This window comes from Pocillopora verrucosa, chromosome 12, assembly GCF_036669915.1.
Source record: "Pocillopora verrucosa isolate sample1 chromosome 12, ASM3666991v2, whole genome shotgun sequence".
In the NCBI taxonomy this organism is placed as follows: domain Eukaryota; kingdom Metazoa; phylum Cnidaria; class Anthozoa; order Scleractinia; family Pocilloporidae; genus Pocillopora; species Pocillopora verrucosa.
This window is the reverse complement of record NC_089323.1, coordinates 14,935,304-14,949,919: the sequence shown is the minus strand read 5'-3', so window position 1 is coordinate 14,949,919 and position 14,616 is coordinate 14,935,304. Positions and strand designations below refer to the sequence as shown.

At 36.5% G+C, this 14,616-nt stretch overlaps 1 protein-coding gene across 1 annotated transcript; it reads right to left on the bottom strand.

Moving 5' to 3' along the window:
* Window positions 1–472: 472 nt before the first annotated feature.
* LOC131779017 (putative histone-lysine N-methyltransferase PRDM6) lies at window positions 473–13,154 on the bottom strand. The gene is given in 8 exon segments (XM_059095539.2): window positions 473–958; window positions 1,253–1,393; window positions 1,572–1,639; window positions 2,118–2,367; window positions 3,078–3,160; window positions 3,163–3,285; window positions 3,373–3,548; window positions 13,071–13,154. Coding segments are annotated over 8 exon segments (1,191 nt in total). The 5' UTR covers window positions 13,133–13,154; the 3' UTR covers window positions 473–670.
* Window positions 13,155–14,616: the final 1,462 nt, after the last annotated feature.

The following is a 14,616-nucleotide window of genomic DNA, read 5'->3' as shown; positions in this document are numbered from 1 at the left end:
ACATACAAGAAGGCCCAGAATACGATATCGTTGGCATTCTCTCTCCTCTCACAAAGTGTAGGCTCATTGAAGCTGATGCGTATGCTCTACTCGACATAAACATCTGTGCACTCTTGCGCAATAACTGCATACACCTATTCAATTTCACACAATAAACCCGGACATTTCCAGTTGATTTAATGGACGTCTTTCAACGATTCATTCTCTCAAGTGCCATGTCACAACGCCTCCACAGCGAGTTTGAGTCATTGTTGTATGGAACAATTGGAAAGTTTTCAACACAGCTGCATTCGAGGTAGTCTTGGATAGAAGGAAAAGTAATTTGGGAATCATCCAAAACTATAGCATATTCGCTTGAGGTCCTCAGCCTGACAATTTTCTAACTTAAGTTAAACAGGAATTAAAACCGTAATGATGTAATGATTCAAGACTGGTTCTGAATAAAATAACTTTATTTACATCAAGGCAAAGAAGATAAAAGAAGTTTTTCCAAAGTACAGAGTGTCTTTAAACCTGTGATTATTCTCAGTGGTTATCCTACACAATACGTGATTGAGCGTTGTCCCTGGGAGTCCTTAATTGAAACATATTGATGATCAGAGCTTCCTCTGTGGTGCGATTGCTTAACCTACTTTACAGGGCTTTTCCTTTAAAAATTGGGAAAGGAGGTTCAATTTCTCTCTATTGAATCCCTTTGGCACTCTTCCGGTGACTTTTGATGTCGGCTCAGCTGCGTCGATTGCGAGAACGTCTTGTGACATTTTTCGCATTTAAACGGTTTCTCTCCCGTGTGCGTGCGAATATGATTGTTTAGTGTCGTTGCACCAGCGAATGAGCGACCACAGAATCCGCATTTAAATGGTTTCTCGTTTATGTGGACGACAACGTGTTCCCTCAGCTCAGCTGGGCCTGGGAACGATGAAGGGCAGTGCCCACACTGGTAGGGGCGATCTGGTGACTAAACGGGACAAAGAAGTCACAAGGTATCAGTCAGCCTTTATTTGTATGATGATAAATGTTTCCATTTTTCTGCGAGCAAACGACCTCTCCCCCCTCCCCCTCCCCCAAAAAGGAAAAATCTGCAACATCGTCACCTCACCAGAAAATTTGAGCTTTTCGGTGCATGTCATAATCATTTTCCGGATAAGGCAAACTCAGATATTTTTCCTGATAATAGAGATTTCGCGAACCAATAGCCGCTCTAGGTTTAGCATAGTAATAAGAACAATATCATTGATACCTAACAGCTTACCTGTGGGCACACATGCATCTGAAGAAGCACCCTTTGTGAAAACGTCTGTGTACACTGACCGCACCTCCAAATATGGGGCTCTCCATGATCTTTCAGGCCCAATCCAAAAGGGTCCAGTGGCCTTTCGTGGTCATCAAACTCCTTTGGGAGAAAAAAGACGAAGCGTTGTCAAAGCACATTTTTATATCAAAGCGAGGAATGAATACTTACGAATAAGATTTCTTCCCTTAGCCGGCAGCCTTCAAATAATCTAAAAGGATTTACGCCTTTAAGGAAAGGGGAAAAAGTAGATTTTTCATGCATCTTATCTTTTATGCACCTGGTCACGTACATCTTCAAAAAATGGCTCCTCTTCCATTCCTGGAGGCTTCCACTGAACTGTGTGCTCTAAAATAAGAATAAAGGGTATGAAAGTTTTTAAGGATTGCATAAACGCCAAAACTGATCGATAGGTTGTCCGGAACCTCAAGAAAATCTTTAGACTATGCCCTCAAACGAGAGATAACACATCTATCAAATAATTGAGAGATTACGAGCACCCTGATTGGTTAAAAACTTGTCGGTTATTGCATCGGTAAACCCATAGGAAATTAAAAAAATTGCAAGTATATTAATATTATGAAATAACTAAGGCACGGTGAACTCGCTGATTGGTCAAAAACCTAACATTTATCGCATCGGTAACCCATAAAAGTCAATTAAATAAAAGCAATAGGCCGCACTTTCTAGCTGTCGGTTCACTACTTGGGATGTTGGGAGAACACTCGAAAGGTCTGTAAATCACTCGTCTCCGGCTTGTGATTTTTAAACTTTTCTCGCCTGAAAAATGCTTAAAAATGATTCATGTTCCGTATGCTCTTCTTACCTTTTATAATCCTTGCTTTCATCAACGCTGGTACATCAATGAACTCGGAGTATTGTTCGTCGTACCACACCAGTAGTTCCCGCCCGACCGGAATATGCCTGAACGCCCGGTAGTAAATATTCCCGCAGTACTGAAACACCGTCATATTCTGTTCTTCTCTATACCGCGCGCACTGAATGAACCTCATCCAACTGGACAAGTATTCTTCACTTCCATCGATAAAATGGCTGAACTTTCCGTCTTTGTAAATCTATCACATTAGTAGAAAAAAAGGTTTCCAACACAGAAACTCCAGGGTTTAGCAAGGGAGAGGTCTACCTCACGTTCTGGTAACCCTCTTTCCGTGTCATAGAAGAGGGATCATTTAAAAAACAGAACTACCTGTCACACCCCCAGAGTTCACGTACGACGCTGATAGAGGACCGTCCTACCGAAAAGACCTGTTCACATCATGACTCTTTCCCAGGTCTCTCTTTCTTCCGCTAACTGGTGGGAAAATAAGAGAGAGCTTGGGAACGGGATTGAGATGGATTTTTTAAATGGGACGCTTGTCTATTCAAGGCAATTCCACAATTCTATTCGGGGACACAATTGCACTCCTAATAAAATTTTGCTAGTTTACTCAACAATTGAAAAGCCTCAATTTAAAATGCTGTGTGGGGAGAAACTCGGAGAGAGTTCAGTGACTTCAACGCGTAGAAAAATACCCAGAGTCTCCACATTTCATGTTCATCATTTTCCTTTTTTTCTGTCTCTCTCAAGCTCAGTCTGAGCTAATGCTGTTAAAGACAATAAACACCTCATCCTTATCTTAATTAAAACTGACTGACATCACGCCGAGAGGAGTTTTAACGGTTTGGCTAATCAATTGTCAACATATCGTCGTAAATAATAATAATAATAATAATAATAATAATAATAATGATAAAAAATTCCACATAGAACAAGGTGTCCTCATACCTCCCACATGTAAATATTATGCACCCCCTCTCGCAGTTCATCGCACCTAACAACCTGGCCTTCATAAGGACCGATCCAAGTTCCGGGGGAATGGGCTGAGCTGCACACACTCCAAACTCCGCCCCAGGAACGCTTGACTTGCAGAGTTTCACTTCATCCGGGAACACCATGGATGGGCTTGGTAGAGAACATCGCTTTTTCTTACGTTCTAAGTAGAGGTAAAAAGATTCATTAGAACAAAAAATTTTTTTGATAGTATTCAGTATTCCTGAAGGAATACTTCTCAAATTAGTACCTGGGCTGTTTTCCTCTCGCTTGATAATCTTCCGCTGATCTCCAGGGATTGCAGTCTCCACAGCCGTATGTCCATACAAATACATACAAATCTCCTCCCAGGTGAATGGCGGCCTCTGGGATCTAGGCCCTTGTGGTTTACGTTCATTTGGATGCTGAACTTTACTCATGGCTTCTCTGGAAAAATAAAAATAGCGAAGTGAGAACTTTTTTCGGCAGTCAAAACTCGAAAAGGTTCTCGTTTCTCGTTACCCTAATCTTGAATCAAAGACTCGTTGAGGTATTTCAGTGCCTTCTCAATCTGATTTTCTCTGTTCCGTAATGCATCGAATGAATTTCAACACATTTCTTTGCAAGTTAGCTTGGTCCAGAAGAAAAACATAAAAGACGCAAGGAACAACTTTTAATCCTTTGTACCCTAACATTGGCATTTATATTTTCCACCTTGTTCTCTCAACAATTCCCATGGTGCTGACAAGCAAAAGTGGACAAACGAGTGTCTGAGAATCAGTAATGTCGAAAAATTGGAGGGGTAACAATCTACCCGAATTTCGAACAGGTTTTATTCAAAATCATGTTGATGTCTTGTTTCTTAATTACGTTGAATCTATTCACTGTTGATGTTTCATCTACTACTGGGGCATGATTGAAAAGTGAAAAATAAGAAAGCTGGGTATTTGTGTGAATGAATGCAATTTCCAACAATATCCTCGAGAACTGTTAGACTGTCCTAAGTTGCTGTTCAATTTGAAGACATTAAATTTGTCTTCCCACGGAGTAATGTAAAATAATGAAACATTTTGAGTTTCATCTTCTATCTTTGTTTACTTATGGGTTTTGCTGTTATAGTTATGGAATTTACCTTAATTTTCACCTGAACAGTTACCACAGTAAGACAGTCTAAGTTTTCCACTGGAAGGTTTTGCCTAGCCACCGAAACTATGAAGTCAGCGATTTGCCCATCGCAAACAAAGCGCGCCAAATGATTCCAAGGGTAGCCAGCAGAATTAACTAACAAATTGCTTAATACTCTGTCATGAATACAATTTTCTTGGTTTTAGTGGATGTTTACGATTTCTTGGGGTTTGTTTCCAACACTTAGCAGGCAATCTGGTAAATAATTCAGGGAAGGGATACTTTTTACCACACGGTTTGTGAAGGAATATATATTGTCCAAAACTCGAGTGTTAATTTATAGGTATTTGTGCAAAATAATTGATAAAAAACCAAGAGTAAAACACCTTCAAATTTGGCTTGAGACCTTCTTGAAAAAAGGTTTAACAATTAAAAATCACACGCACCTGTTTGGATCAAAGCAAACATACCTACTTTCCTTTGTTTCTTTAGAGCTTAAAGTTGTTAACAAACGAAGCCTTCGTAAACGTTTGGAGTATTTACATCATGGTTGTGTCAAAATGGTTGGAGATTTAGTGTAAAATGAATTTCGCATTTTAAAAGGCAAAAACGTTGTGAATTGGCTACGCTCTTGTAATAATTGTTTGTTTTATTTCTGCTGAACTATCAACAAAAGTTCTCGCTATTGCGACACACATATCGAAAAACTATTTCTCAAGTCCTAACAAATCATACAATCAAGAACACTTGTCACCTTGGTGGAATTCGTGCCTTAAGTTATCCCCAAAAGTCTTCCTTGTGCATATTTGAATGATAGCAAGTAAAGCTGTCATAAAATCTACACTTTTTGACAGGAATGTTTAATTTGTTAAGCAGGTAGTTTAACTTGGGTTGTTATCAATATTGATAGTGAGAATACCTCCGATATAGACCACCAAGGGCACAGAGATAAGCGAATATCCCAGCATGGGCAATATTGTCTAAGAGGATACCTCAAATAAGTCTGTAGGTTGGAAATGTAAAGAAAAGATATACGAAGTATACCAGAGTTTTTCCTTCTTATAGAACGGAATGGGTAGCGAATATCGAGAGGTATGCTAAATTCAAGTTATAAAAAGCGTGAATAAAGCTGCTTGGTATTTCTGTGGATGAAGAGAGGTATCGAACACACTCTAATAGAACCCTAAATCATAATCGAATCAACCATAAATAACATTCTGAATCTAACACAAACTACGAAAAAAAAACCAAAACATTCTGAAATTAACACAAAATATGTTCTTGACAAAAATACCTTACTCGGTGTCTTAAAAAATTTAGAGAAACTCTCGACTAGGAGCAACCCTATTGTATTTAAAATGCTTACAGAAACAACTAAGTAAAAAATTGTTTTTCATTTCAGTTAGGGACGAAAAAAAATCGGTTTGTCATGAATCACTCTGACATCAAAGCCTGCACATTAACAGCCTGCAATATCTGCCAATTTTAGGGAGAAATATGTTAATTAACAAATTTTGATATCAACTTAACTTTGGATGTCATAATTCTAGCTGTAAGATGACGTACTGCCAAAATGGAATTTTTTTCTACATACAGACCATCACAGTGGAAACATTCTGTCAACTCGAACTTTCAATTACGAGTTGAATTTTTGCGCAAGATCGACCTACGAACCCCCATCGTTGTTCCAAAGGAAACGAGTGAAAAAAGGAAATAATGAAAACAACATTCTCACTGTTCAGCTAATAAAATAAAAAGTAACCGAGACATTGCTCGACAAGAATTATGTAAAGAATTTCCCTCACAGTTTGACAACGAAAAAGTTTACCACATAATTCAGAACATTTTCTACGACGATGTTCGCGCGAAAGTGAGAAGTCGAAGAAAGAAAGAACTAATGCACAGTTTTTTGTTTCTTTAGGAATTCCTCTCTATTTTTACAGAAACTTACAGTTTCTTCTGTCTGCAGAGAGGACCGAACTACTGTCACAATAACTGACAAAATACGTGAAGTTTCTATCCAAGTTTTTCCTCAGTATAAAACTATTTGCAAGAGACAATAAATAATACAAAGCCAAGATCGAATCGCATCAGTAACTTACCCTCAAAACAAGGACAAAAATTAGTCAGAAATTAGGTCAAACTGGGTTTGTCGATACAACCTTCAAATGCTGCAAAACCTATACCAGGAATGAATAAAGAACCATTCTCTTGCGTTCAGGCCAATTTCTGACCACGAAAGACACGACCCTATCACTGAATAAAGCGGCCTGTTTTTGCTTTTAGTTTATTTGGGGCTTTGTTGTATTAATTAAACCTAATCAAGCATTTGTCACCTGCCAAATAATAGTAAAACCGGAGAAAAACTGCTATTGTGGCGTTCAGTGGGTGGAAGCACTTCCAATTTCCACTCCTTAAGACTGCAGACTTTTGGATTAGACAACCTTTTTCTCAGCAAATCCTACCCATTTTTTTTGCAAATAACTATATTTTTATAAATCTACTCCCACGCCACTTATTTATATAATTTTGCAATTGGAAATTTTCAGGGTTTTGATTATACACCGCAGATACCGAGTGTTATGGACCGCTAAATGATTCAGAGTGGTGTTACTGTTATCTCGAAAACTATAAAGCATTTTATCATAAAATGTAGATACTTGAAGTGCTGAAGGGTTCACGCCACTCATTATTTTAGCAAAAAGTCATCTTTTCCGGGTTACACAAAAATTGTCGAAAAATATTTTGTGGAAATGAAATAAACTAGTATCTTGTGTAGTAATAAGGGCCAGCGTTTAAGTTTAAAAAAAATGGTATCAGTCAGAAAGCCTTGTTTTTTCCCTGGTTGCATTAAATTAACTGGTATTTAGTGGCTGTGGAATATATTCCTTTTTTAATTAAAATTAAAATTTTTAACACAACAAAATATCATACCTTCCAGACTACCTTAACAACACATCATTACCAGTTCCCATCCAATTATTCTTTCCCACTCAATTATCCATCTTCGAGATTCAATATCACCAACTTCATGTGCATAATTCAACGTTGTGTCAGACTGTCAAACAAAAATCTGCTCTTTATGACAGAAAATTTTAATTTGTAAAGCAGGTACTTTAACTTATACTGTTATTAATATTCATCGGGACCATTTTTGAAACCTGACCGCCAAGGCTATAAATATCATATCATTGTGGTCAGGAGACAATGGAATGGCGCGAGCAAACTAAAATATTTTAATTTCTCGCAAAGGAGAAAACATCGTCAAAATGATCAGAAAATAAAATGTAAAAAAATCCGTGATGTCTTCTTGAAAATTTTGAGGGATGGACAATTTACAAACACACGAAAACAAATAGGGTGAAAAGATGAATAAGACAATGAACAGGGTGCACTGACAGACCTGAATAAGGAACAGAAACAATCTCGCATATATTTGCTGAAGAAAAATTCTTCAGCACTTGAAGTCGTAGGAAAGTATGGCTTAAAAGACGAAGTGATCTTACAAAATAAATATCCGAACAGTGTCATACAAGCTTTTACATAGAGTTTCGTACATTTACTTATAATAGTTTGTGATAATGAGGAGTCGGAACTTCCTTTTTTAAAGAACATGAATAAAGTGTACCACAAGTAGGTGAGTCTAAGTATTAGTCAGGGCAGTGCACTTGAGTTGTATGCCAGACTACCTTTTATCCGGACGTAACACAGAGCCAGAGCGAATATAGCAATCCAACACAACTTTGACACGATACCACATTACATCATGCAGAGTATATATGACACAACGTTAAAGAAATGTTAAGCTAATTTCATTTAAAAATGTCTGAAAAAACTGGAACATTATCCCGAAATATTTGGAAAGAATATCTCTAGGAAGCACAGTTCAGTGTGACTCAATTTGATATGAACAGAACAAATTTCTTTTCGTCATAGAGTATTCTAACGACACAACAAGGAAATTGTTTTTGAGTCGACAATTTGACAATTAATTTTTAACTCAACGATGTCTTGGTATTAAAGTTTTCTTTAAAATATTCTAAACAATCACATACTTGAAAATCTAGGGATATAGCCAAGAGAAGTTACGAATTGATCCAAATAAAATGTGTTAAAATGTTTTGAATAACTCCATCGAAGTACCACTGAGACAAGGGAAAAGCGAAAATTATCCTCGTTAGAATTTCTTGTCTTATAATTTTTTTGGTAATTAACACGATAAAAGTGATGTTCTCTTGCACGCTATCTTGAACGGACTCCAAAAGTTGATGGAAATAATAATTCAAACAAAACGCCATCAGTTGTTTCAATAATAATTTATCTTTGGGCTTGCTGCTGCTATAATTATGAAACCACTTTTGACTGAACTTCACGAGTTTCTCTGTGCTTGAAGTTATAGTCTGTTCTTGAGCCACAAAAGAAAACATACATCAAATATGTTATTTTTTAAAATAACCACAATCTTAACCACTACAAAACGGTTTGAAAAGAAGTTAACACCTTTCCTCATGAATCTAATTTACTCAATTTTGACATGGTTGTAAATTTCTAAGGTTTTGTTTACAACACTTTCTGTAGGCTATTTATAAATAATTAAGCACCTCAAGCTACTTTTACCACAGTTTCGTAAACCTTTCGGTTTTTTTTTTAATTCAAAACTATTTCCAAAAACAGTGATAAGTAATAATTTTTTCTGGCATCATAGGCTTTCATAATCTATTATCTGTGCTCACTGAAACCGACTTCGCTTTTACACAGAAACGGTTTCGAAAACTTGAATTTTATCACCTTCCCCCGCAAACAACAGAATAAACGAGTTTTAGATGAACACATGTTTCCTCTCCAAAGTACAGTGCTTAAAACGGTTCTTGGATCAAGAAACTTCCTTAAAAATAGCTGGACTGATTTCCAAAACTAATAAAATATATTTTGCGGCTTACTAACATTTTGCGATATTTTTATAACAATTTTACCTCATAGTTAGATAACATCAAGGGATTTACACCAACTAATTAAACATAATACCCTAAAACAGTACACTATATCTTACTTTTCAGCATGTATCATGGTTAAATCCTCTGGGTTAGGCCCCCAAAATACTGTCCTCTGCATAATTGGATTATCTCAAGTCCAAATGTCATGAAATCCGCACTTTTTGCCAGAATTGTTTAATTTGTCAAGCAGGTAGTTTAACTTATACTGTTTACAATATTCATGATGTCAATACTTGGTATAGACCGCCAAGGGCAGGGAAATACTGCATAATATCAGCACGGCCGAGCAAATATCGCGTGAACTACAGACAGTGAAAAGGTACAACCCGTGTTTATAACTAAGATACAAGAGGATTCAAGTTTGTAGAACATGACTGCTTCATAACTACGACAATGTTATAATTACTGTCAGTGTCAACTTTAGCATTATTTGTGAAATTATTTCGGCAGATATCACTTATGGCAAACTACTTTGTGACACATCCCAGCGTGTTTACAGTAAACGTTAATAAAATTTTAGTTTTCTAAAGGTGGCAATACACTCCCAAATTAACCAAAACTGAAAAAGTAAAAATGTGAAATTTCTTGAAGACAAATAAAGATTGTTAGCTCTTCAAAAATCATAAATCATAAACGAATCTAACAGCTTCTTACAAAAACTAACATAACAAAGTGGGAATTATAAGGATGGGCGAATTTCTGTTTGAGAAAATCAAATGCAGAATTCCTTATCAAAAGTTCTATCCCCTAGTATAGGTGATGTTAGAGAAAATCTTGACTTTTTCTTACTTGATGTCATAATTACGAACCCCCCTGTAATAGAAATATTTTGATAAAAACTTATTCCATCTGAAAGAAGTAGAAATATAGAGCTATCTATCGTAATTTATTTACGTTATTTAATTTCTCTCTTTCTTATCAAGGGAACTTGGAAGTTATCTGAAACATTCCAAAATTTTTTTTATTGCATAAACATTATTTTTAGTTTGATGCGCGTATAAAAAAATTGGCTCATGTATATGAAACTAACCACGGACGTATTATGACCAACATTTTGCTTTACCTTAGCCTAAGAGTTTAATGTCACAGCTAGACACGTTTGTATGCTAATAAAAGATTTTTGTGGGGCAGAGACTATAACCTCATACTTTGGGGTTTGGTACAAATTATTATCTGCAGACACAACATTTCTCAAAGAGTTTAGAGTTTAAAAAACGGAAGGCAAAGATAATTTGCCCGCAATTAAGGAGCCCGTAAGGATTTCACTAAATTTGAAAGCAGTCTCATGACAAAACAAGTAATTTAACAAGCTTAATAAAATTTCGCTAGCTCTTTCTGACAAATAGATATAATGTCAGTAAGAATAAGAATTATCCTCCTGGCTTCCTAATGTAACAGTCTTGAATGGAACTTCAAAAGTTTTCATGCCAAGAGCTAACGTTTCTATACCCGAACTCCTGCTATCATGGTGCAGCGCCTCGAACGCTTTCCTAATCGTCAATTCTAACAATTTCGTTCAAAAGATGGATTAAATTTTTATTTTATTCTCGCGTAACCATGATCAGAACTCTAATAAGATTGTCATGACATCTCGAAAAGTAGTCCAAGTCTTTTGCTTCTCATGAGGTTCTTTGGCTGTTACCTTTAGTATCATTGAGATCTTTGCTAAAAAACTGCGGTATCGTTTCGAAGATTATCATAAAATTTCCAGTTTTCGACAGAAGAATCTGAGTTGACAAGCAGGTTGTTTAACTATATTTTTCTTACGCATTTGTAGTAACCACATCATTAGCATATCGACATATGTACGTGAATGCGACTGAATATATATCAGTGTCGTGAAAAATTGCAGATGAACTTACAACTAAAGACAATAAGTCTGATCCCCTCTCGCAACACGGCTGTATTCCCAAAAAGTAGCTCAAGATTACCCATTTACTGACTGCACCAAGAAAATTATCTTGACTGCACCTAGAAACGAAAAGTTTAGCGTGGCAAAAACAAATTTTGAAAATTTAAGTTCGTTGAAATAACGAACTTAAATTGATTGATTTCAAGACTCTCTTGAAACGAACCAACAGAATTTGAACAAAGGAAAATTAAAACAGGCGTAGTCAAAACAAAAAGTTTTAAACAAAAATGTTGGGAAACTAATACCTCTCCTAAAACAAGATACAACCCAAATATTCAGCGAAAAACTGAAACTTCCTGAGAGAATTTCTTCCTTTCCTTGAGAAAAGACCGAAGTAATTTTGTTAAAATCTCTTCGATCTAGACCCTGCAAAGCGTTTACCATTGACAATAGCATGTGTTTAGCAGAAACATTGCGAAACTACCTGTTTCAAAATTCATAACATAACGATCAGGTACTGATTGAAGACAGTGAGTTTCTTACGCCCATCTGCGTAGGTAATCTATAGAAAACTACATCATTAATATTTGGCAAAGAGTGAGACACTGGATATTTTTAAATTCAGAAGACCTTTTCTTACCAAAACAAGGATAAATAAAAATTGTCTGAAAACAAGCACGGCCATTTGGTCATCTTTGAACAAGCTTGTTGGAATTTCAAGTCTTCAGTTTATTTTTAAACTGAAAAGACAAGCTTTGTAAGAAAAACATTTCAGTGTAAAACATCAGTCGCTGTATATTAAATTTTCTTCTGTTCCGTCAAATCCGTGATCTTGTAGGAGCATATTTAAGCCTATAAACTTCTGTAAAAAAGAGGATACAATTTCATCCATTCTTTTACCTTCGAGAACCCTTACAACCACTTTCCCCGGAGTTATTTGGAAAAAAACCTATGGATTTGTTTATGATCTCAGGTGATTTTATCCGTAATCACCGCATGCCTCACAAAGGTTTTCTATGCCCTAAATAACCTTGTACTTGGAAAAAAAACCTGATCATTCGGATAAAATTAATAATTCCTTCTCAGAGGAAATACAATATCTCGTCTTATTATTGCACTCTGTTCCATTCTAATGGCATGGGAACCGACCGCATCATTTATCATAAACACTCTGTGTTCGATTTGGTCTATTTGGGGTTTTGTTGTTATAATTGAGAAATCACTCTTTTGTCACCTGGTAAAAAAATTATTAAACTCACACTAAATTTGATTCTTTGTTATTGTGCGGGTAGGATTCACAATTTTATTCAGTCAAGATATATCAAAACAAAAGTATTGTGTAATCTTCAATATGCATCGGAAAATGTTGCAACGCAGTTAAGCCGAAATTTGAATCGAGGAGTCTAAACCGTTTTACCAACAAAACTTAAACAGTTTTCTGTTCCATTGTTTATTCAAGGGGCTGGTTTCTAAGCTATTCAGCGGGCCATCAATAAATCATTCATGTTCAAAGCTACTTTTTGCCACAAGGTTTATGTAGAAATTTTATTTCAAACAAAGCAAAAAATTTCTGTATCTGTATTTTTCATTGGCGAAATTCAATAAGATTTCACCCTCCTCTTGAACCAACGGAAGTTTCAAATTCGGAGTATTTTGTCAAAATGTCACATCTTGTAACTCAGTACCTCTTTTTGAGTTTGTGAAAATACCTCAATGAGACTTAGAGATCTGCTAAACAAAATCAAACCATCTACTAAAATCTTATTTAATTATCTCAAAGATAATCTTATCTTTGGAGGAATATAGATAATTTGCGTCTTCAGTTGGGTGAGAACATAAGGGACATTCGATTCTCTAGGTGAAAAAGTTCAGAATTGATACTTAACACCAATTTCTCATCAGCGTAACTAATAACAACCTCATATCACCAGTTAATAACATCACGAATTCACACCGTTTGTATGAAAACTAAAATTCACAAATCACAGCCTTACTAACCTTGCAGGATCTGCGGCAGTTTTTAGGTCATCAACTCGCTTTAAAACTCCAGCCTTGTGCATAATTGAATCACCTTCAGTGGACCTGTCAAAAAATCTACACGCTTTTGACAGAAATGTTTAAATTGTCAGGCAGGTAGTTTAACTTATACTGTTATCAATATTAATGACCGAATATTTGTATATTGACGGCCAAGGACACAGAAATTGAAAAACCAGCGTGGTGTGGGTGAGATTGTAAATAACGACACAAGTAAGTGGTTGATATTTACAGGGAAAAAAATGCTTTAGGACTACGATCCTGTTAACGATTATCGTATTCACTTTTAAGATCTTAAAAGCAATTCTCCCTTCTAACTGCTTTTACTAAATGTAGAAAGTTTGTTGGAGCTACTTCTCAATTGGAGTCGAAAGTAATCAAGATTGCTTTGGTTCTGCTTCATTTCGCCATGTGATTGGTCTAGGAAACTCACGCCACTTTCTCAACCAATCAGATTAAAAACTAACAGCCAATCGCGACTTGGTCTTCCGCGTTTTCCCGCGCTTGGCAAGCAGTTTGCTTGTTTTCGCTTAGGGCTCTTATTGACGCCCTGTGATGTTTTCGTGGCTCTGATTGGCTATTGTGGTTACCCAGGTTTTGGATAGAGATGTTCTCTACATCTCGACCTGGCTGATAGATTTTTGTATTCTCATCACTTGTTTGCTGGATAATGTATTGATATTTTGAGGAGGAGTAATATATCAATCACTTGGGGTTTTCTTATGCCTTAAGTTATTATGAGGAAACTTTCCCGTTTCAGTATCGATGTATTTTCAAGCTAAACGGTGGTGAGCATTGAAAAACTAATCTACTCGAGAGTTATAGCATGATATCATCATCATCATCATCGTCTGGTCGAGCTTGCTTGGTATTCCATGACACGCTCCCTCCACCTTTCTCTGTCTTCCATTGCAGTCGGTAGTTCTTAAATTCTGCATCCTGTGTCATCCATCAATTGGTCAATGTAGGTATTTTTTGGGCGTCTTCTCGGCTGATGTCCATGTATTGGCTTCCAGAGTAATACATCCTCTGCTAGTTCTTCTTTACTGCGCCAACAATGTTCTGCGAATCTGATCCTTTGTTGCTATAGCGATTTACTGATTGGCGGGATGTGGCCGTAGAGCTCTACGTTTGTGGGTGGTCCTTCCACGATCTGTTTAAGGCAGTGCGTAGCATTCTAGTGTATGCTCCGTCGATTTTCTTTTCCAGATGTGTTGTTAAGGTCCAGGAGACTGAACCATAGAAAAAGACAGTCTCCACTGCTGCTCGAAGGAAGTTTCTCTTCAGGTTGTCTGGAAGGTTTGATATAACATGATATAACATGATATAACACTAGTATAAGAAAATCGTGAAGCACCTAGAATGGAGAATTATTAATCAGATCTTGTAAGATTTAAAAGTGTCACTGCGAGGGTCCGAGCATTAACCCTTTCACCCATAAGAGTGACTAACATCTAATTTCTCCTAACAATATCATCCCTGAATCACACATTAAGGTGCCAAGAAT